The sequence below is a fragment of the Oryctolagus cuniculus genome, chromosome 1, assembly GCF_051225735.1.
Source record: "Oryctolagus cuniculus isolate XC-2025 breed Fujian yellow rabbit chromosome 1, ASM5122573v1, whole genome shotgun sequence".
In the NCBI taxonomy this organism is placed as follows: Eukaryota; Metazoa; Chordata; class Mammalia; order Lagomorpha; family Leporidae; genus Oryctolagus; species Oryctolagus cuniculus.
In genome coordinates this window covers 134,060,328-134,082,798 of record NC_142867.1, presented here as the reverse complement: position 1 = coordinate 134,082,798, position 22,471 = coordinate 134,060,328, and the positions used below count along the sequence as shown (strand labels likewise).

The window sequence follows — 22,471 nt, the reverse complement described above, 5'->3', positions numbered from 1 at the left end:
GTGCCTGAGGTCTTTGCCACCTGCCAGTAATCAGGTCATGTGTGGCTGTCAGTGTGCTGAGCCCCTGACCAGAGCCTTTCCCAGGGGGTATGGTATGGTATGCCCTCTTAACCTCCTGCATGGCTAGGCAGTCTCCCAGCCAGGCACAGAGTCACCCACAATGAATAAAGTTAGGCTTTCCAGGATTTTTTTTTTTTTTTTAGCAGAAAGTGATGCTATGATAGAAGACCAGTGTGTGACTCCAGGTGTACAGATGGTGGTTCTAAAATTTTGTAGACAGTCTGCTGCATCCACAATGGCCATGGGATGTAGGTGGGTGTTCAGACCATTTGAGCTGAAATGTGTATGGGGTGAATATAGGTTGCACCTCTGTCACTGTTTACCCATCTGTATCATGAGTATATTAGTATTACTAGTGAAATTTCCTTACATTCTCTGAGAAATTATTGTGAGGTGTGTGCAGGCTGACTTACACTTGGTGGCAGTTGTATTTGTGAGGTTTTATGGTGTATCTTGAAGTTTCTGGTTTACTGCACTTCATAGAAGTTATAGAATCTTATACAAGACCTAATTTCCAGGAACATGGGAGTTGGGGTACTGGGTGACAGTCTCATTTCCTTTGGAATTGAGTAGTTTTTAAGAAAAATAAACAACAACAACAAAAAGATATTTGAAGAAGGGAGCTTCATGAATTGGAATCATTTCTGACAGAATACCGCTTAATGCTTTCTGAGACAATGCGTTAAGGCCTCAGAGCAGACTCTGCTTGTCAAAAAAAAAAAAAGTCACTGAAATGTAAAGATCTTAGGTTTTGAATGATCTAAGCAGTTATTGGTCATGGTGACCAAATGAACAATATTTATTTGATATTACCTTACCTAGTCTGTTATCAAAGACTGGGTGATATTGGAAGTTCTGGACCAGCCTTCAAAAGAAAGTTGTGAATCCATTAGAAAGAAAGGAAAGGCCTAGCAAATGTTACTTATTTTAGTTGTCTTGAGGGTGTAGCCTGGGATGGAAGGATAACTTCTGAGAGTCACTATCTACACTGCTTCTGACCACATGCCCATTAGTTCATTGCACTGTCATGATTTCCATCATTTGAGGTCTGTGAAACCTAGTCTGTCATATACTTAATATCTGGGTTATGCTGCTGCTCCTAGTATACTAATAGTTCTTCTGGTCGCTCAAGAAGGGTTTTCCAGGGTCTCTGTATGTTAAAAAGATAAAATAAATTGTATTTCAGGAGATAGGTGATTTGAGTAGTGTCACATGATTTGTAGATGCCTGGTACCCTAACTTTTGGCTAGTGTTTTCTATTTTGCCATACTTAATTAAAAAGCATGTTTATTTTTCAGATCAACTTCAGAAACTATCACCAGTTCAAATAGAAGACTGGTTCAGAAGACTGCCATGAGCATTTCTTTCCTTTTCATCCTTATTCTGTTTATGGAATGAGTGACTTCCAAAAGCAAATCATAAAAATTTTTCCACTTACTGTCAGTAATTTCGTCTTGAAAATCTTGAACAATACACAATATACATAAAGCTACAGAAAATTACTGTGAGCCTATTTCCCATTTTCTGAAATAATAAAATTACACTAAATGAGGCTTCATGTGCTAATAAGTTTCTTAAAATATAAACCAAAAGAATATAATGACCTTATATAAACAGAAATGTGAAGCATAACCTTCTGATCACCAGAGAATTTATTTGTCTGATTCCCAAGACTTTTTTTTAGTATCAGCAGGTTTGCTAAGATCTAATTGAAAATTGTTATATAGAGAGAGGAAGAGTCACAGAGAGATCTTCCATCTGCTCGTTTACTCCCCAGATGGTTACAATGAGCACGAATGAGAGAGACTGAGTCCAGGGTCCAGGAGCTTCATCTGGATCTCCCACATTGGTAGCATTTGGCTAAGTACTTGGGTCATCTTTTAGTGCTTTCCTCAGGCCATTACCAGAATAGCTGGAACATGAACCAGTGACTATATGGATTGCTTACATTGCAGGTGGCAGCTTTCCTTGCTACATGATGATGCTTGCCTTATTATTATTATTTTTTTGCTATCCTATAAATATTTTATTTTCATTTATTTTTAAAATTTATTTGCATGCATTTTGTGAATACAATTTTAGGAACATAGTAATTCTTTCCACAATAACTATCCTCCCGCCCATGGTCCTACCACTCCTCTTCCCTTTCCTGTTTCCATTTTTTTTTAAAAGACTTATTTATTTTAAAGTCAGAGTTAGAGGAGAGGCAGAGAGGAGAGAGAGAGAGAGGTCTTCCATCTGCTGGTTCACTCCCCAATTGGCCACAATGGCTGGAGCTGAGCCGATCTGAAGCCAGGAGTTTCTTCCAGGTTTCCCACGTGGGTCCAGGGGCCCAAGGACTTGGGCCTTCCACTGCTTTCCCAGGCAAGAGCAGAGAACTGGATTGGAAGTGGAGCAGTTGGGACTCGAACGGGCACCCATATGGGATGCCGGCACTGTAGGCAGCGGCTTTACCTGCTACACCACAGTGCTGGCCCCCCATTCTTGTTTTTTACTAAGATTTATTTTCATTTAACTTTATACACAGAAGATTAGCTCTATTTTAGGTAAAGAGTTAAAAAGTTTGTTTGAGAAAGAAAAAGGAAAAAAAAAAAAGCAGAAAAACATGAAAACTGTTCCTCAACAGTCCAGGGATGGGCTGTTCAAAGTCATTACATCTCAAAGGTAATTTTGCTGTAAAAAAAAAAAAAAAACTTATTAAATTTAAAGAAGAACCCAAGAATAATACATCTATTGTGAGCACCTAGACATAACTATAACTTATGAGATGTAAGAATATCCTCCACTTAATGCACTAAAATGAAGTTATTCTTCGAGAACAAGTTTTACTATTAAGTCTCATGGTATAACTCTTTCAGGACAGAGGTCCTGCATGGGAAATTAGCACATAGTTACCTTGTTTATTTTAACAATGAACTCTTATGTATGATGTCAGTAATGACCCAAGGCTCTTGACAGGAGCTGCCTAGGCTATGGAAGCCTTTTGGATCCACAAACTCCTTCAGTACTCTGACAAGATCATAGGCAAAATGGAAGCTCTCTCCTCTCTTCAGAGGAGAGTACATCCTTCTTTGGTGGCTGCTGCTTTCCACTGGGTTCTCACCCACAGAGGTTTTTCATGTAGAACATTTTTTTGCCACAATGTCTTGGCTTTCCATGACTGAATGCTCCCCTGGGCTTTTCAGCCAGACCAGAGTGCCTTAAGATCTGATTCTAATGTCAGAGTGCTACTTCAGGTGATTGTCATTCTATGAGTTGGCTGTATGCTTCCCATTTTGGAACATTCACTCCTTTTTAATTCTATCTATTATTATTACAAAACATTTAGTCCTATTTATATGATTGCTTTAACATTTGATCCTATCTATATGATCACTTTAACACTTAATCCTATCCATATGATCACTATAACACTTAAAATGCTATTTTTAACACCCAGCTTAAGAGGATTTGGGGTTCCATGACAAGTTTTTAAGCTGTACCCTTAGAATTCCATAGTAATGTATGTAGAACTATACTGCTTTACAGTTACAAAATTCATACATTTCACAATTGCAACTTTAGTATGATATTGAATGTAAGCTTGTGCCTGCCCTCCTACCCACAGTCCTACCACCCTTCTTCATCCCTATATTATTCTCACACATTTAAACTAAAATCTATTTTCTATTAAGTTTATACACATATGGTTAACTCTATGTTAAGAATTCAAGAGAGGGAGGAGATGTACAATTTGGGACATGCTCAATTGGACTTGCCCCAAATGGTGGAGTTAGAAACGTGCCAGAGGATTCCAATACAATTCCATCAAGGTGGCATGTACCAATGCCACCTCACTAGTCCAAGTGATCAATTTCAGTTCACAGTTGATCACACTGATAGGTCTAAGTCAAATGGATCACACAAACAAGACTAGTGTCTGCTAATACTAACTGATAGAATCAAAAATGGAGAGAACGATCCAACATGGGAAGTGGGATACACAGCAGACTCATAGAATGGCAGATGTTCTAAATAGCACTCTGGCCTCAGAATCAGCCCTTAAGGAATTCGGATCTGGCTGAAGAGCCCATGAGAGTATTTTAGGCATGGAAAGCCAAGACACTCTGGGGAATAAAAAAAAAAAAAAAAAAAAAAAAGACCTAAATGAAAGATCTCTGTGAGTGAGATCCCAGTGGAAAGAATGGGGCCATCAAAGAAGGAGGTACCTTTCTCTGAAGGGAGGAGCGAACTTCCACTTTGACTATGGCCCTGTCGGAATAAGACCGAAGTTGGCGAACTCAAAAGGCTTCCATAGCCTTGGCAACTCATCACTAGAGCCTAGGGACATTACTGACGCCATAAACAAGAGTGTCAAATTGTTAAGTCAACAACAGGAGTCATTGTGTACTTACTTCTCATGTGGGATCTGTCCTTAATGTGTTGTCCAATGTGAAGTAATGCTATATCTAGACTGAAACAGTATTTTACACTTTGTGTTTCTGTGTGGGTGCAAACTAAGGATATCTTTACTTAATATATACTGAATCGATCTTCTGTATATAAAGAGAATTGATAATCTTGATGTGAATGGAATGGGAGAGGGAGTGGGAGATGGGCGGGGTGCGTGTGGGAGGGAAGTTATGGGGGGGAAAGCCATTGTAATCCATAAACTGTACTTTGGAAATTTATATTTACTAAAAAAAAAAGAAAAGTAAAATAAGATAAAATAAAAGAATGAAAAAAAAACCCCAAACTGTTCCTCACTAGTAACAAAGTTACACTTCTGCAGATTGCCTTTTAGGTGCCATACTAGTTATCACAAGTCAGGGAGAATGTATGATATTTGTCCCTTTGAGACTGATGTATTTATATGTCATATAAGTATGATGTTTTAGTTTCATCCAATTTATTGCAAATGACCAGATTTCATTTTTGTTTTACTGTGGTATTGTACTCTATGATGTACATATCCCATAATTTCTTTGTTCATTTTTCAGTTTCTAGGCATTTGGGTTGATTCCATGTCTTTGCTATTGTGAATTGAACCACGATAAACATGGATAGCTGTTTCATGTGCTGATTTCATTTCCCTTGGGTAAATTCCCAGGAGAGGGATGGATGGATCATATGGTGGGTCTATATTCGGATTTCTGAGGTACCCCCATACTGTCTTACATGGTGAATGTGCTGGTTTACATTCTTACCAACAGTGGATTAAGGTACCTTTTCCCCCACATTCTTGCCAGCGTTTATTGTTTGTTGATTTCTGTATGAAAGCCATTTTAACTGGGATGAGGGGAAACCTCATTGTGGTTTTGATTTGCATTTCTCTGATGGCCAGCAATCCTGAATATTTTTACATGTGTCCACTGGCCATTTTGATTTACTCTTTTGAAAAATGGCTATTTAAGTCCTTTGCCCATCTCTTAACTGGGTTGTTTGTTTTGTTGTTGAGTTTCTTGATCTCTTTATATATTCTGGTTATTAATCCTTTATCAGTTGAATAGTTTGTGAATAATTTCTCCCATTCTGTCAGTTGCCTCTTAACTTTCCTGAGCATTTCTTTTGCAGTGCAGAAGCTTCTCAACTTGATGAAGTCCCATTTGTCTATTTTGGCTTTGATTGCTTGTGCCCCTGGGATCTTTTCTAAGAAGTCTTTGTCTATGTCATTATCTTGTAGGGTTTCCCCAATGTTCTCTAATAATTCAATGGTGTCAGGTCATAGATTTAGGTGCTTAGTCCATTTTGAGTAGCTTTGGTGAAAGGTATAAGGTAGAGATCTTGCTTCATGCTTCTGCATGTAGAGATCCAGTTTTCCCAGCTTCATTTGCTGAAGAGACTCTCCTTGCTTCATGGATTGGTTTTAGCTCCTTTGTCAAATATAAGCTAGTTGTAGATGCTTGGATTGATTTCTGGCATTTCTGTTCTGTTCTGCTGGCTATGCATCTGTTTTTGTACCAGTATCAGGCTGTTTTGATTATAACTGCCCTGTAGTATGTCTTGAAATTTGGCATTATGATGCCTCTAGCCTTATTTTTGTTGAATAATATTGGTTTAGCTATTTGGGGGTCTCCAAAATCATTTTTTTCTAAATCTGAGAAGGATGTATTTGGAATTTTCATTGGTATTGCATTAAATTTAAATTGCTTTTGGGAGAACATTAGATGATATTGACTCTTTTAATCCATGAACATGGAAGAGTTTCCTAATTTTTTGTACCTTCTATTCCTTTCTTAGTTTTTTTTTTTTTTTTTTTAATTCTCATTGCAGAGATCTTTATTTATTCCAAGGTATTTGATTTTTTTGGTAGCCATTTTGAATGGGATTAGTCTTAGGAGCTCTTTCTCAGCTGTGGTATTGTCTGTGTATATGAAAACTGTTGATTTTTGTTTGTTGATTTTACATTTTGCTACTTTTCCAAACTTTTCCAAGAGTTTCAATTGTTTCTTAATGGAGTCTTTTGGATCCATTATATCATCTGCAAATAGGGATAGTTTGACTTCCTCCTTCCCAAATTGTATCCCTTTGATTTCTTTTTCTTGCCTAATGTCTCTGGCTAAAACTTCCAGGACTATATTGAATAACAGTGGTGAGAGTGGGCATCCTTGTCTGGTTCTGGATCTCAGTAAGAATGCTTCCAAATTTTTCCCATTGAATAACATGCTGGCTGTGGATTTGTCATAATTTGCCTTGATTGTTTTCAGGAATGTTCCTTCTATACCCAATTTGCTTAGAGTTTTCTTCATGAAAGGGTGTTGTATTTTATGAAATGCTTTCTCTGCATCTATTGAGATTATTGTATGGTTTGAGTTCTTCAGTTTGTTAACATGATGTATCATATTGATTGATTGGTGAATGTTGAACCATCCCTGCATCCCAGGAATAAATCCCACTTGGTCTGGGTGAATGACCTTTCTGATGTGTTGTGGGGTTTGATTGGCTAAATTTTGTTGAGGAGTTTTTCATCTGTGTTCATTGGGAAAATTGTTCTTTACTTCTCTATCATTTTTTAAAAAAATTTCCCCCATAAGAAACTTTATCTAAGGAATGCAAAATTGATGCATTTCATAGGTACATTTTTAGGAATATAATGATTCTTCCCACCATACCCACCTTCCCGCCCACTCTCCCACCCTTTCTCCTCCTACCTCTCCCATTCCCAGTCACATTCTCCAGTCAAACCCATTTTTGATTAATTTTATATACAGAACAATGGCTCTATAATAAGTAAAGTGTTCAGTAATTTACATGCAAAAAAAAAACCACAAAAACAGTTCCTCAACAGTCAAGACAAGGGTAGTTCAAAGTCATTGCATCTTGAAGTTAATTTCACTTCCTTTTTTTTTTTTTTTAAGATTTATTTTACTTGAAAGGTACACACAGAGAGAAGGAGAGGCAGAGCCATCTGCTGGTTTACACCCCAGATGGCCACAATGGCTGGAGCTGTGCTGATCCAAAGCTAGGAGCCAGGAGCTTTCTTCAGGACTTCCCACATGGGTGCAAGTGCCCAAGGACTTGTGCCATCTTCTACTGCTTTCCTAGGCCATAGCAGAGATTTGGATCAGAAGTGGAACAGCTGGGACTTGAACCGGCACCCATATGGGATGCTGGCAATGCAGGTGATGCCTTTACCTGCTATGCCATAGTGTCAGTCCTACATCCTTTTTTTTTTTTTTTTTTTTTAGAAATGTAATTAAAGAAGCATCCTAGAGTGGAACATCTCCCGGGAGCACTTAGATATAGTTATAATACAACTCTTTGAGGACAGAGGTTCTACATGGGAAGTTAGTGCACAGTGATTCTTGCTGTTAGTTTAACAATTAACACTCTTATGTATGATGTCAGTGACCACCCAAAGCTCTTGATGTGAGCTGCCTAGGCTATGGAAGCCTTTTGAATCCACAAACTCTGTCAATATTTAGAAAAGGCCTAAAGCAAAGTGGAAGTTCTCTCCTCCTTTAAGAGAAAAGTGCCTCCTTCTTTGATGACCACTTCTTGCCACTGGGGTCTCACCCACTGAGATCTTTCATGTAAGAAACTTTTTGCTTCACTTTCTTGGCTTTCAATTCCTGAAATGCTCACATGGGCTTCTCAGCCAGATCAGAATGCCTTAAGTGCTGATTCTGAGGATAGAGTGCTGCTTAAAGAGATTGTCATTCTATGAATCTGCTATGTGGATTACTTCCCATGTTGGCACATTCACTCCTTTTTAATTCTATCTATAATTATTATCAAACCCTTGATCCTATCCATATGGTCACTTTAACATTTAAGATGCATTTTTCCCATTCAATCTAAGGTGATTTGTGTTCCCATGGCAAGTTTTTAAATTGTACCCTTAGAAGTAAGTCCATAGGAATGTTTGTAGGCCTTCACAGCTTTACAGTTATAAACTTTATATACTTCATAATTATAACTTTAGGAATGTGGTTTCTTCTTACCATGCCCACTCATGCTCTAATTTCTCTTTCTCCTCCCTCTCTTATTCCTCATTTTTTTACTGAGATCTAGTTTCAATCAATTTTATACACATATGTTTAACTCTATGTTAAGTAAAGAGTTCAACAAATAGTATAAAAAACAAAACTGTTCCTCAACAATCATGACAATAGCTGTTCAAGTCGTTGCTTCTCAAAGTGTCATTTTCCCTTCCACAGATTTCCTTTTAGGTGCTCTATTAGTTATCATATATCAGAGAGAATATATGGTATTTGTCCCTTTGGGACTGGCTTATTTCACTAAGTATAATGTTTTCCCAATTCATCCATTTTGTTGTAAATGACTGGATTTAATTTTTTTTCTTTCCCACTGTGTAGTATTCCATGGTATACCTATCCCATAAATTATCCAGTCTTAACCTGACAAGCATTTAGGTTAATTCCATGTCTTAGCTTTTGTGAATTGAGCTGCAATAAACATGGTGGTCCAGATAACTTTTTTATTTGCTGATTTCATTTCCCTTGGTTAAAGTCTTGAGAGAGGGATGGCTGGGTCATATGGCAGGTCCGTATCAGATTTCTGAGGTATCTCCATACTATCATCCATAGTTGCTTTACCAGTTTACATTCCCACCAATAGTGGATTAGGGTACATTTATACCCACATCTGCACCAGCGTTTGTTGTTTGTTGACTTCTGTATGAAAGCCACGCAAACTGGAGATGAAACTCTTTGTGGTTTTTATCTGCATTTCTCTGACCACTAGCAATCCCGAGCATTTTGCATGCGTGTTTTGGCCATTTGAATTTCACTTTTTGAAAAATGTCTATTTAAGTCTGTCCCATCTCTTAACTGGGTTTTTGTGGAGTTTTTTGAATTCTTTGTATATTCTTGTTATTAATCCTTTTTCATTTGTAACTTCTCCCATTCTGTTGGTTGCCTCTTCACTCTATGGAGAATTTTCTTTTGAAATACAGAAGCTTCTCAATTTGATGCAATCCCATTTGTTAATTTTTCCTGTTATTGCCTGTGTTTCTGGGGTCTTTTCTAAGAACTCTTTTCCTGTGCCATTTTCTTGCAGGGTTTCCCCAGTTTTCTTTAATAATTTGATGGTGTTGGGTTGTACATTTAAGATTAATCCATTTTGAGTGCATTTTTGTCTAAGGTGTAAGGTAGGGATCTTGCTCATACTTCTTCCTGTGGAAATCCAGTTTTCTCAGCAGTATTTGTTGAATACATTGCCCTTGCTCCAGGGATTGATTTTAGCTCCTTTGTTAAATAAAAGTTGATTGTAGATGCTTTAATTGATTTCTAGCATTTCTATTCTGTTCTGTTGGTCTGTGCATCTGTTTCTGTATCATTACCAGACTGTTGGTTTACAACTGTTTGGGTTATAGTATGTCTTGAAATCTGGTATTGTGATGGCTCTAGCCTTGTTTGTTTGTTTGTTTTGATAGGCAGAGTGGACAGTGAGAGAGAGAGACAGAGAGAAAGGTCTTCATTTGCTGTTGGTTCACCCTCCAATGGCCGCCGTGGCCAGTGCACCATGCTGATCCTATGGCAGGAGCCAGGTGCTTATCCTGGTCTCCCATGGGGTGCAGGGCCCAAGCACTTGGGCCATCCTCCACTGTACTCCCTGGCCACAGCAGAGAGCTGGCCTGGAAGAGGAGCAACCGGGACAGAATCCGGTGCCCCGACCGGGACTAGAACCCGGTGTGGCAGCGCTGCAAGGCGGAGGATTAGCCTAGTGAGCCACGGCACTGGCCTCTAGCCTTGTTTTTGTTGTATAAGATTGATTTGGCTATTCAGAGTCTCCTCTGTTTCCATATGAATTTCAAAGCCTTTTTATCTATATCTGAGAAGAATATCCTTGGTATTTTGTTGAGTATTGTATTGAATCTTTTTTTTAGGCTTCATTTTTAAAATTTATTTTATGTTTTTTAAAGGGATTTATTAGTACATTAAATTCTGAAGATAATAGAAAATGCATGATAATTACTATAATTCTCATGTTAATGTGATGTTACAACAAAGAGAATAGATTCAATGTAGTTCCTAGGTACAATTTTTTTTTGCTTTTTCTTTTTTATTAATTTTTATTTAGTAAATATAAATTTCCAAAGTACAGTTTATGGATTACAATGGCTTTCCCCCCATAACTTCCCTCCCACTCGCACCCCTCCCATCTCCCACTCCCTCTCCCATTCCATTCACATCAAGATTTATTTTATATTCTCTTTATATACTGAAGATCGATTCAGTATATATTAAGTAAAGATTTCATCAGTTTGCACCTACACAGAAACACAAAGTGTAAAATACTGTTTCAGTATAGATACAGCATTACTTCACATTCGACAACACATAAAGGACAGATCCCACATGAAGAGTAAATACACAGTGACTCCTGTTGTTGACTTAACAATTTGACACTCTTGTTTATGGCGTCAGTAATGTCCCTAGGCTCTAGTGATGAGTTGCCAAGGCTATGGAAGCCTTTTGAGTTCGCCAACTTCGGTCTTATTCCGACAGGGCCATAGTCAAAGTGGAAGTTCGCTCCTCCCTTCAGAGAAAGGTACCTCCTTCTTTGATGGCCCCATTCTTTCCACTGGGATCTCACTCACAGAGATCTTTCATTTAGGTCTTTTTTTTTTTTTTTTTTTTTTTTTTTTTTTATTCCCCAGAGTGTCTTGGCTTTCCATGCCTAAAATACTCTCATGGGCTCTTCAGCCAGATCCGAATTCCTTAAGAGCTGATTCTGAGGCCAGAGTGCTATTTAGAACATCTGCCATTCTATGAGTCTGCTGTGTATCCTGATTCCCATGTTGGATATTTCTCTCCATTTTTGATTCTATCAGTTAGTATTAGCAGACACTAGTCTTGTTTGTGTGATCCATTTGACTCTTAGACCTATCAGTGTGATCAATTGTGAACTGAAATTGATCACTTGGACTAGTGAGGTGGCATTGGTACATGCCACCTTGATGGAATTGTATTGGAATCCCCTGGCACATTTCTAACTCCACCATTTGGGGCAAGTCCAATTGAGCATGTCCCAAATTGTACATCTCCTCCCTCTCTTATTCCCACTGTTATATTTAACAGGGATCACTTTTCAGTTAAAATTTAAACACCTAAGAATAATTGTGTGTTAATTACAGAGTTCAACCAATAGTACTAGAACAAAAAAAAATACTAAAATGGATAATGTATTACATTGTACATCAACAGTCAGGACAAGAGCTGATCAAGTCACTGTTTCTCATAGTGTCCATTTCACTTCAACAGGTTTCCTCTTTTATGCTCAGTTAATTGTCCCCGATCAGGGATAACATATGATATTTATCCCTGTGGGAGTGGCTTAATTCACTCAGCATAATATTTTCCAGATTTCTCCATCTTGTTGCAAATGACGGGGTTTCATTGTTTTTGACTGCTGTATAGTATTCTATAGAGTACATGTCCCATAATTTCTTTATCCAGTCTACTGTTGATGGGCATTTGGGTTGGTTCCAGGTCTTAGCTATTGTGAATTGAGCCACAATAAACATTAAAGTGCAGACAGTTTTTTTGTTTTCCAATTTAATTTCCTTTGGGTAAATTCCAAGGAGTGGGATGGCTGGGTCGAACGGTAGGGTTATCTTCAGGTTTCTGAGGAATCTCCAGACTGACTTCCATAGTGGCTTGACCAGTTTGCATTCCCACCAACAGTGGGTTAGTGTCCCTTTTTCCCCACATCCTCGCCAGCATCTGTTGTTGGTAGCTTTCTGAATGTGAGCCATTCTAACCGGGGTGAGGTGAAACCTCATTGTGGTTTTGATTTGCATTTCCCTGATTGCTAGTGATCTTGAACATTTTGTCATGTGTCTGTTGGCCATTTGGATTTCCTTTTTTGAAAAATGTCTATTGAGGTCCTTGGCCCGTCTCTTAAGTGGGTTGTTTGTTTTGATGTTGTGGAGTTTCTTGATTTCTTTGTAGATTCTGGTTATCAAGCCTTTATCTGTGGCGTAGTTTGCAAATATTTTTTCCCATTCTGTGGGTTGCCTCTTCACTTTCCTGTCTGTATCTTTTGAAGTACAGAAACTTCTCAATTTGATGCAATCCCAAATGTTAATTTTGGCTTTGACTGCCTGTGCTTCTTGGGTCTTTTCCAGGAAGTCTTTGCCAGTACCTATATATCTTACAGGGTTTTTCCAATGCTCTCTAATAATTTGATGGTGTCAGGTCGAAGATTTAAGTCTTTAATCCATGTTGAGTGAATTTTTGTGTAAGGTGAAAGGTAAGGGTCTTGCTTCATGATTCTGCATGTGGAAATCCAATTTTCCCAGAACTTACTGGGAAGTAAGTCCTTACTCCAGGGATTGCTTTTGGATCCTTGATCAAATGTAAGTTGGCTGTAGATGTTTGGGTTGATTTCTGGTGTTTCAATTCTGTTCCATTGGTCTATCCATCTGTTTCTGTACCAGTACCATGCTGTTTTGATAACAACTGCCCTGTAGTGTGTCCTGAAATCTGGTATTGTGATGCCTCCAGCTTTGTTTTTGTTGTACAAGATTCTTTAGCTGTTTGAGGTCTCTTGTGTCTCCATATGAATTTCAGGATCATTTTTTCAGATCTGAGAAGAAGGTCTTCGGTATCTTGATTGGTATTGCATTGAATGTATAAATTACTTCTGGGAGAATGGACATTTTGATGATATTGATTCTTCCAATCCATGAGCATGGAAGATTTTTCCATTTTTTGGTATCCTCTTCTATTTCTTTCTTTAAGATTTTGTAATTCTCATCGTAGAGATCTTTAACGTGCTTGGTTCAGTTTATTCCAAGGCATTTGATTGTTTTTGTAGCTATTGTGAATGGGATTGATGTTAGAAGTTCTTCCTCAGTTGTGGCATTGCCTGTGTATAGAAAGGCTGTTGATTTTTGTACATTGATTTTATATCCTGCCGCTTTGCCGGACTCTTCTATGAGTTCCAATAGTCTCTTAGTAGAGTTCTTTGGTTCCCCTAAATAAAGAATCATATCATCTGCAAAGAGGGATAGTTTGAGTTCTTCCTTCCCAACTTGTATCCCTTTCATTTCTTTTTCTTGCCTAATAGCTCTGGCTAGAACTTCCAGAACTATATTGAATAGCAGTGGCGAGAGTGGGCCTCCCTGTCTGGTGCCAGACCTCAGTGGAAATGCTTCCAACTTTTCCCCATTCAATAGGATGTTGGCCGTGGGTTTTTCATAAATTGCTTTGATTGTATTGAGGAATGTTCTTTCCATACCCAGTTTGCTTAGAGTTTTCATCATGAACGGGTGTTGTATTTTATCAAATGCTTTCTCGGTGTCTATTGAGATAATCATATGGTTTTTCTTCTGCAGTCTGTTAGTGTGGTGTATCACATGGATTGTTTTTGAACATTGAACCATCCCTGCATACCAGGGATAAATCCCACTTGGTCTGGGTGGATGATCTTTCTGATGTGTTGTTCCCTTCTATTGGCCAGAATTTTATTGAGGGTTTTTGCATCTATGTTCATCAGGGATATTGGTCTGTAATTCTCTTTCAATGCTGCATCTTTCTCTGGCTTAGGAATTAAGGTGAAGCTGGCTTCATAGAAAGAATTTGGGAGGTTTCCCTCTTTTTCAATTGTTCTGAATAGTTTGAGAAGAATTGGAGTTAGTTCTTCTTTAATTGTCTGGTAGAATTCAGCAGTGAATCCATCTGGTCCTGGGCTTTTCTTTGTTGGGAGGGTCTTTATTACTGTTTAAATTTCTGTCTCAGTTATGGGTCTGTGTAGGTTTTCTATATCTTCCTGGTTCAATCTAGGTAGGTTGCGTGTGTCCAGGAATCAATTCTTTTTTGATAAAGTTTCCTGTTTGCTGGCATACAAGTCCTTGTAGTAATTTCTGATGATTCTTTTTATTTCTGTGGTGTCTGTTGTTACATTTCCTTTTTCATCTCTGATTTTATTGATTTGGGTCTTTTCTCTTCTGTTTTTTAATTAGTTGGGCCAATAGGGTGTCGATTTTGTTTATTTTTTCAAAAAACCAGCTCCTCGTTTGGTTGATTTTTTGTAATGTGTTTTTTGGATTCAATCCTGTTGATTTCTTCTCTGATTTTAATTATTTCTCTTCTACTAGATTTGGGTCTGGTTTGCTGTAGGTTTTCTAGATCCTTGAGGTGAATTGAAAGCTCATCTATTTGGTGCCTTTCCAATTTCTTGATGTAGGCACCTATTGATGTAAACTTTCCTCTTAACACTGCTTTTGCTGTATCCCATAAGTTTTGATATGTTGTGCTGTCATTCTTATTTACGTCCAGAAAATTTTTGATTTCTCTTTTAATTTCTTCTATGACCCATTGTTCATTCAGGAGCATGTTGTTCAATCTCCATGAGTTTGCATATGCTCTAGGGATTCCTGGGTTGCTAATTTCGAACTTAATTCCTTTATGGTCTGAGAAGCTGCATGGTATGATTCTAATTCTTTTGAATTTGCTGAGACTTGCTTTATGGCCTAGTATGTGGTCAATCCTAGAGAAGGTTCCATGTACTGCTGAGAAGAATGTAAATGCTTTACGTGTAGGATGAAAAGTTGTGTAGATATCTGTTAGATCCCTTTGGGCTATAGTGTCATTTAAATCTACTGTCTCCTTGTTGACCTTCTGTCCTGTTGATCTGTCTATTTCTGAGAGTGGAGTATTGAAGTCCCCCAGTACTATTGTATTGGGGTCTAAATCTCCCTTTAAGTCCCTTAACAAATCTTTTAAATACACCCGTGCACATTATCAGGTAACTCTATTGGAAGTGGAGTAGCCAGGACTCAAATCGTCTGTTAATATGGGATATCAGCATTGCAGGTTGAGGCTTAACCTGCTGCACCACAATGCTTGTGCTTACTCTAGGTTCTTTTTTTTAAAGATTTATTTGAAAGTCAGAGTTACACAGAGAGAGGAGAGTCAGAGAGAGAGAGGGAGGGAGGGAGAGAGAGAGAGAGGTCTTCCATTTGATGGTTCACTCCCCAATTGGCCTCCACTGCCAGAACTGTGCTGATCTGAAGCCAGGAGCCAGGAGCTTCTTCCATGACTCCCATGTGGGCGCAGGGGCCTAAGGACTTGGGCCATCTTCTACTTCTTTCCTAGGCCATAGCGGAGAGCTGGATCCGAAGTGGAGCAGCAGATCTTGAACTGGCACTCATATGGGATGCTGGCACTTCAGGCTACGGTGTTAATCCGCTACACCACAGCACTGGCCCCCTAGTCTAGGTTCTTAAACCTCTAAGCATTTTTCTAAGTGAGTCAAAAATGCAGATTGTACTGCAGATTTTCCCAAGTTTTGTTTTTGGGCAAATAATTCCATTGTTTTCATTTTAATTTTGTATAATGTTATTTCAGTTCTTCAGATTTGTATCAGAGTAATACTAGAAAAAGCCAAAAGCTGTTTTTTTATATTTTGTCTTACCTGAATTTTGTCTCTTATTTAAAGATATTTATGAGCTTGATATAGAAAGAAATTGATGGACCAAGAGATAACTTCCACACACTTATTCACTCTCTAAATAACTATACCAAACAGAGGTAGGGCAAGACTGAAGCCAGGAGTGAAGAATGGAGACTAGGTCTCCAAAATTGTGGCATCACCACTGCTTTCCCTGGTCTGCATTAGCTAGGAGCTCAAAGCTGAAACTGGCACTGTAAATCCAAGCAAGGTACTCTGAGGTGTCTAGTAAACACTAAGCTAAATGCCTGCCATGTCTTTTAAAATATTTTTTTTTTCTGTGCCATATTGGAAGTGACTGTGAATGGTGCTTTTCTGGAAATTCTCTGTTCATTCCCATCATAATTTCACTGATAGTTTCTTGCCTTTTTCCCTGAATGCTTCTGCATTCTTCTCCTTAAGATTGCTCATTCCAGAGTCAATCTTATTCCCCTTTGAGCCTTCTGTGCAGTTTCCCTTAACAGATGTGGCCCTTTGTGAAGGGCCTGAAGCTCCTGTTTTCCTCCAGCTTGGGCATTTTTCATAGCTGATAGACCATAGGTTTGACTCTGTTCAATTCTTCTGTGTAACTTTTTAAACACTCAACAAATCTAAAATGAAACCACGTCCTGCCTTCTTCCTTCATATCCATACACAAAATACACAACTATTAGTGTTGATTTTGTGACAGAGTTGATATGTTGACCAGAAATATAATATTGCAGGTGATGATAGCATTTGAAGATCTAGCTGTGTACTTTACCTGGGAGGAATGGCAGAAAATGAACAATGCTCAGAAAATCCTGTACAGAGATGTGATGCTGGAGACCTACAGCAGCCTGTTCTCCTTGGGTGAGTGACACCCAGCAGATGCCCAGTGGTAACATTTTCTTGCTCTTTGACAAATCAGTGAACACTTTACAAAGTTTAGTGATGGACTGGTATAGAATTTGAATCCATGAATAAAGTACCATCGAGGAAAGGATTCAAATTGGAACATTTGTTACATAGCTTCTGGATCAAGCTATAGTCCTTTAAATAACCCAAGATAATGATTTCACAAAGTCTAAAATTTTTTTCATTAATAGGGTCCTGCATTACCAAACCTGACTTGATCATCAAGTTAGAGCAAGGAGCAGAGCCATGGATGGTGGAAGAATACCTAAATGAGAGCCTTCCAGGTCAGTGTGCACATAATGGGCAGGGAAACCAAGCAGAAAGCCCAGGTTGTTGTAGCCACTTGTGGAGTGAATTAGAAGGTAGAAGATTTTTCTCTCTCTCTCTGTCTCTACCTCTCTTGGTAACTCATTTTCAAATAAATAAAATAAATGTTTGGAAGAAAAAATCATGAAACTACACATGAACTTGTGTAAGAACATAAACATAAGTAATAATAGACTTAAGCAGAAAGTCATGAGATTCTGAGTCCTAAGGTCAAGTAACCTCATGGGTTTTTGTTGTGGCTCAGATTTTTTTAGGACTGGAATTTGGAGTATGAATTCTCTTATTTTTCAGTATAATTGACAAACAAAAAGATACAAAAGGCAAAGGAAATTAAGTTTTCTGTGAAAATAGGAGACAGTTGGTCAAAAGTCTTCTGAAACTCAAATTATCAATTAACAATATTTATACAAATAATTGAGAGGGTATAACCAGGGCTAGCGGTTTCAGAATGAGCTAGAAAACACATTTCAAAGAATGTGACCACAACCTTGTTGGGAGTTACACCCATGGTTGTATATTAGGACTTTTCTGTATCTGTTGTAGTTCTGAGAAGCTAAAGATGTCAGATTTCCTTAGAATGTGAGGGAGCTTTCATAGAATGGAGATAAAAGCAGTTTTTCATTTGAAAAATCCCACAAATGCTTTTCCTAGGAAGACTGAACAAGAGGCAACCACAGATTCAAATCCTGTTCCTTAAATGTGGTCCTGCTTACAATAATATAAACACATTTCACTTTTCTCCATCTGCAAGTAAATGATCCAGCAAAACTCCCATATTTATGGTTAAAATATCAGAGGAGCACAAAACACACATTTTTTATAAAAGTATACTGGAAAAAAAAGATGGGAAAAACTAGTTGCTATGCAATAGGTGAATATTTCTACTAAATATTTGTCCCTTCTTTAAATCTTACATAGTTGCTTCATGTTTATGAACAGCAGAGTAGCGTGGGAGGAGAAAAAGAGAGAAAGAAATCCTCTATTAACTCACTTGCCAAATGCCTGCAACACTTACATCTAACTAGTCTGAAGCCAAAAGCCTGCAATTCCAGCTAGTCTTCTCTGGTGTGTCACAGGGTCCAAAGCACATTAACCCTCATCTGCTGCCTCCAAGTTTACATAAGCAGAGAGCTATATGGAAACAGAATAGCCAGGGCTCAAACTTACACTGTTTTGGGATGCAGGCATCCCACACAGTGAGTTAACACATCTTACAATAAAAGCAATTCTGCCATACTTGAAAAAAATGCAGGTAGTGAACACATTCATGATTGAAATTGGAAAATCTATTGGTACAATTTAATATATTAATGTATGAAAGAGGAAAACCATAAAATGGTCATTATGCCACTTGGATAAAAAGTAACTTCATTCCTTTTATATGAGTATGCCAGGAGAAACAGTATATGTGACTCAGTGACTTTTTTCTTTTTATTTCAGTTGCCATGAAAAGGGATGACATGAATACAACCAACCAGGAAAGTCAGGACAAAAATCTGAATCAAGGTGTTTTGAAAAATAGCAAGACATCAGCTCCCAACAGAGTTGAATTAAGAAAAACACTTAATTTAAGTTCAAGCCATATTCCAAAACTGTTTATCAAAAAGGGAAACTATTCAGGATTAAAACCTGAGGAATGCAATGTATGTCACAACAGCTGTCTCCCCAGTGGGCCTGATCAACTACAGGCTGGAGAGACATTTGATGCCACTAAAGTACCCTGGGACTGTCTCCAGTTCTGTGAGCCACTCAGTCAGCATCACAAGATTCATAATGTGAAGCAACCATTTGAACCTATTGTACAAGGAAAAGTCTTCACAGAAAAGATGTTCTGTAAATCTGAGAGGGTTCATATGGAAGACATCTGTAATAAATCAACTGTCACTGTTGGAGAGACAACTCAAATACAAAAAGCTTACCATGAAAATTCCAACCTCAGTATGCATCAACAAACCAACACAAGGGAGAAATTTTATGAATATATTAGGTATGTTGAACCTGTCATTTACCAATCACATCTTGTAATAAATCAAAGACTACATATAGAGAAAAAACCCTACACATGTAAACTTTGTGGAAAATCATTCAGTTCTAAATCCTGCCACACCACTCATCACAGTACTCACATACAGGAAAACCCAAATGTGTGTAATGAATGTGGAGAAACTACTTACAAGAAGTCAGATCTAATTACACATCAGAAAATTCACACATGGAAGAAACCTCATGAGTGTAGCGAGTGTGGAAAAGCCTTTTTCCAGAAATCATACCTCATAGCACATCAGAGAATTCACACAGGGGAGAAACCTCATGAATGTAATGACTGTGGAAAAGCCTTTGGCCATAAGTCAGATCTCATCAAACATCAGAGAATTCACACAGGAGAGAAACCTTATGAATGCAATGACTGTGGAAAAGCCTTTGGTCGTAAGTCATATCTAATAAGACATCAGAAAATTCACACAGGGGAAAAACCTTATGAATGTAATGACTGTGGAAAAGCCTTTGGCAATAAGTCACACCTCATATCACACCAGAGAATTCACACAGGGGAGAAACCTCATATATGTAATGACTGTGAAAAAGCCTTTGGCAATAAGTCACAACTCATAACACATCAGAGAATTCACACTGGGGAGAAACCTTATAAATGTAATGACTGTGGCAAAGCCTTTGGCCAAAAGTCAACCCTCATCATACATCAGAGAATTCACACAGGGGAGAAACCTTATGAATGCAATCACTGTGGGAAAGCCTTTGGCCAAAAGTCAGCCCTCATCAAACATCAGAGAATTCACACGGGGGAGAAACCTTATGAATGCAATGACTGTGGAAAAGCTTTTGTCCGTAAGTCACAACTCAGAATGCATCAGAGTATTCACACAGGAGAGAAACCTTATGAATGTAATGACTGTGGAAAAGCATTTTGCAATAAGTCAAAACTCAGAATGCATCAGATAATTCACACAGGGGAGAAACCTTATGCATGCAATGACTGTGGAAAAGCCTTTTGCTATAAATCATACCTTGTCTCACACCAGAGAATTCACACTGGGGAGAAACCTTATAAATGTAATGACTGTGGCAAAGCCTTTGGCCAAAAGTCAACCCTCATCATACATCAGAGAATTCACACAGGGGAGAAACCTTATGAGTGCAGTGAGTGTGGAAAAGCTTTTCTGTGCAAGTCAACCCTCATCAAACATCAAAGGATTCACACAAGGTTGAAACCTTATGAATGTAATGTCTGTGGAAAAGCTTTTGCCCGTAAGTCACAACTCAGAATGCATCTGAAAATTCACAGAGGGAAGAAACCATATGAATGTAATGACTTGGAAAGTCTTTTACCCTCATTGCATATCATCTAATTAAATGGGAAGAAATCCTATGAATGTAATGCATTTCAAAAAGCTTTTATTCAGAAGTAACACTTCATAAAAATCAGAGAATTCACATGAGGGAGAAACCTTATGACTGTAATGATTGTTGGAAAGCTCTTTGCCAAAATCACACTACACAACATCAGAGAACTCACAAGGTGGAGATTTATGAATGTTATAAATGTGGGAAAGGCTTTTGTCAGAAGTAATACCTCGTAACACATCATGGAATTCAAACAAGAGAGAGACTTTATGAATATGATGAATGTGGAAGGGCTTTTTTCCAAAGTCATTGTAACCATTGTGACTAAGCCTTTTACTGGAAATCACACCCCATACAACAGGGATTGCCATAAAGGGGAAAGGTTATAAAGTTTATTATTGTCACAAAAAGTCATTTGTCCATTTGTCAGAAATCAATCATTATAAATCAGAGCATTCACAATGGGGGTTTCTTAGGAGTGTAATACATGTGGAAATTATTTCCCTGGAATTCAGGCTTGCATAAATATAGAATTCACTAAAGTTGATGTCCTTCAAATGAAGCAAATATGAGAAAACCCTTAGCCAGAAATTAAACATCAACAACACCAGAGAATTAATAAAGAAAAATAATCAATTTAATGAATGTGAAAAAATTTCTCTGCCACAAATCAGTTGTCAGTTCACATGAAGAGACTCAGAAATGAGAAAACATTCATACATAGAAAAGTTTTGTACCATGAGTCATCTCTCAATTGTTAACTGAGAACTTGCACAAGGGAAAAGTCTTATGAATGCATTACAATTGGAAAAGCCTTTACTGTAAGGCAAACTTCCACAAAACCTAACAAGATTACAGAGAGAAGCTCTGAAAATGTAATGTGTTTAGAATTCTTTGCTGGAATCACACCTTAGCAAGTATTAGGCAATTCACATGATGAATTGTGATATAGAGTGGTTAACCATTCTTCAGAAATTCTTTTTCATACGCAACCTGCAGTTTTTGTTTCTCATTGTGATTGGAACCAAGTATCTGAACTGTGCTCTCGTGTATAAATTTTGATAAGAAATATTAAAATTGCAACAGTTGAGCAAGTTATTGCAATATTTATTTGGAATACCATCTTCATTAATTACAAAGTTATTGATGAATAGCACTTTTGTTGTCTACCCAGGATTCTTTCCCCACATTATTGTACTGCAAACCAGTGATGTGTCCACAGGTATGTCAACTGACACATGTTGCAGCCATAATACTGTACTCCAGCCTAGCATGGTGAGTATCATGTCCAGCAAAAGGGAGTGAGCTTGTGGTGACCTGTGAACTCATGAGAAATTTCAGCTTGTCTGTGTGCACATCTGGATTAGACTACACTACCCAAGGTCTATTTGAATATTCAAGTAGGTATTGTTGCACATATCACCCTCATTCTTTACAGGGACAACCTCAAGTCTTAAAAATTGCAATACTCCTTATCTCCTGAATCTCCTGTATTACTGAGTATATAATCCCTTTTAAGTCTTTTATTCCTGTTCCTCCTTTTCTAATTTTCTTTCCTCACTTCCTTATTGCCCAGAGACAAGAACTTGGAATAAATAAATAAATCTTTAAAAACAAAAGGAAAAATATTGCATGTATACTTGCAAAAATTGTGCATTCTCTTTCTGAATGAATTGAGGTAAGTGAGTGTGTTTGTTCTATGCTTTTTCAGTGTGTTTTACTTGTTCTGTTCTTTATTCCAAGTGGCATATTGTCATGTTCAGGTACTGCTATTGTCCAGTCCACTCTGTTTATCTTTGTTCTTTTTTCATTAACTGTTTAACATGTTTCCTTAGAAATATGTGTTTCTATAATTGTATTTTGACCATATTTGTTGATGCTTTTGTTAGACAAAATATGTCTTATTTATCTCCAGTAATATCTTTTGTTTTCAAGTCCATTC

At 37.9% G+C, this 22,471-nt stretch overlaps 1 protein-coding gene across 9 annotated transcripts in view; it reads left to right on the top strand.

Moving 5' to 3' along the window:
* LOC100353215 (zinc finger protein 717) overlaps positions 1 to 22,155 on the top strand; it is a 54,156-nt gene extending 32,001 nt beyond the window's left edge. For 5 of the 9 annotated variants that reach the window (XM_008274894.5, XM_070048730.2, XM_070048745.2 and 2 more), the window contains exons 2-4: positions 16,668 to 16,794; positions 17,031 to 17,123; positions 18,607 to 21,623. In XM_008274894.5, the coding sequence (XP_008273116.2) occupies positions 16,668 to 16,794; positions 17,031 to 17,123; positions 18,607 to 20,534 (2,148 nt within the window). In that variant the 3' untranslated portion in view covers positions 20,535 to 21,623. Of the gene's footprint in view, positions 1 to 16,667; positions 16,795 to 17,030; positions 17,124 to 18,606; positions 21,624 to 22,105 lie in introns of those variants that run through there. The other 4 variants (XM_089315229.1, XM_089315234.1, XM_089315240.1 and 1 more) reach the window with 1 other exon arrangement.
* Positions 22,156 to 22,471: the final 316 nt, after the last annotated feature.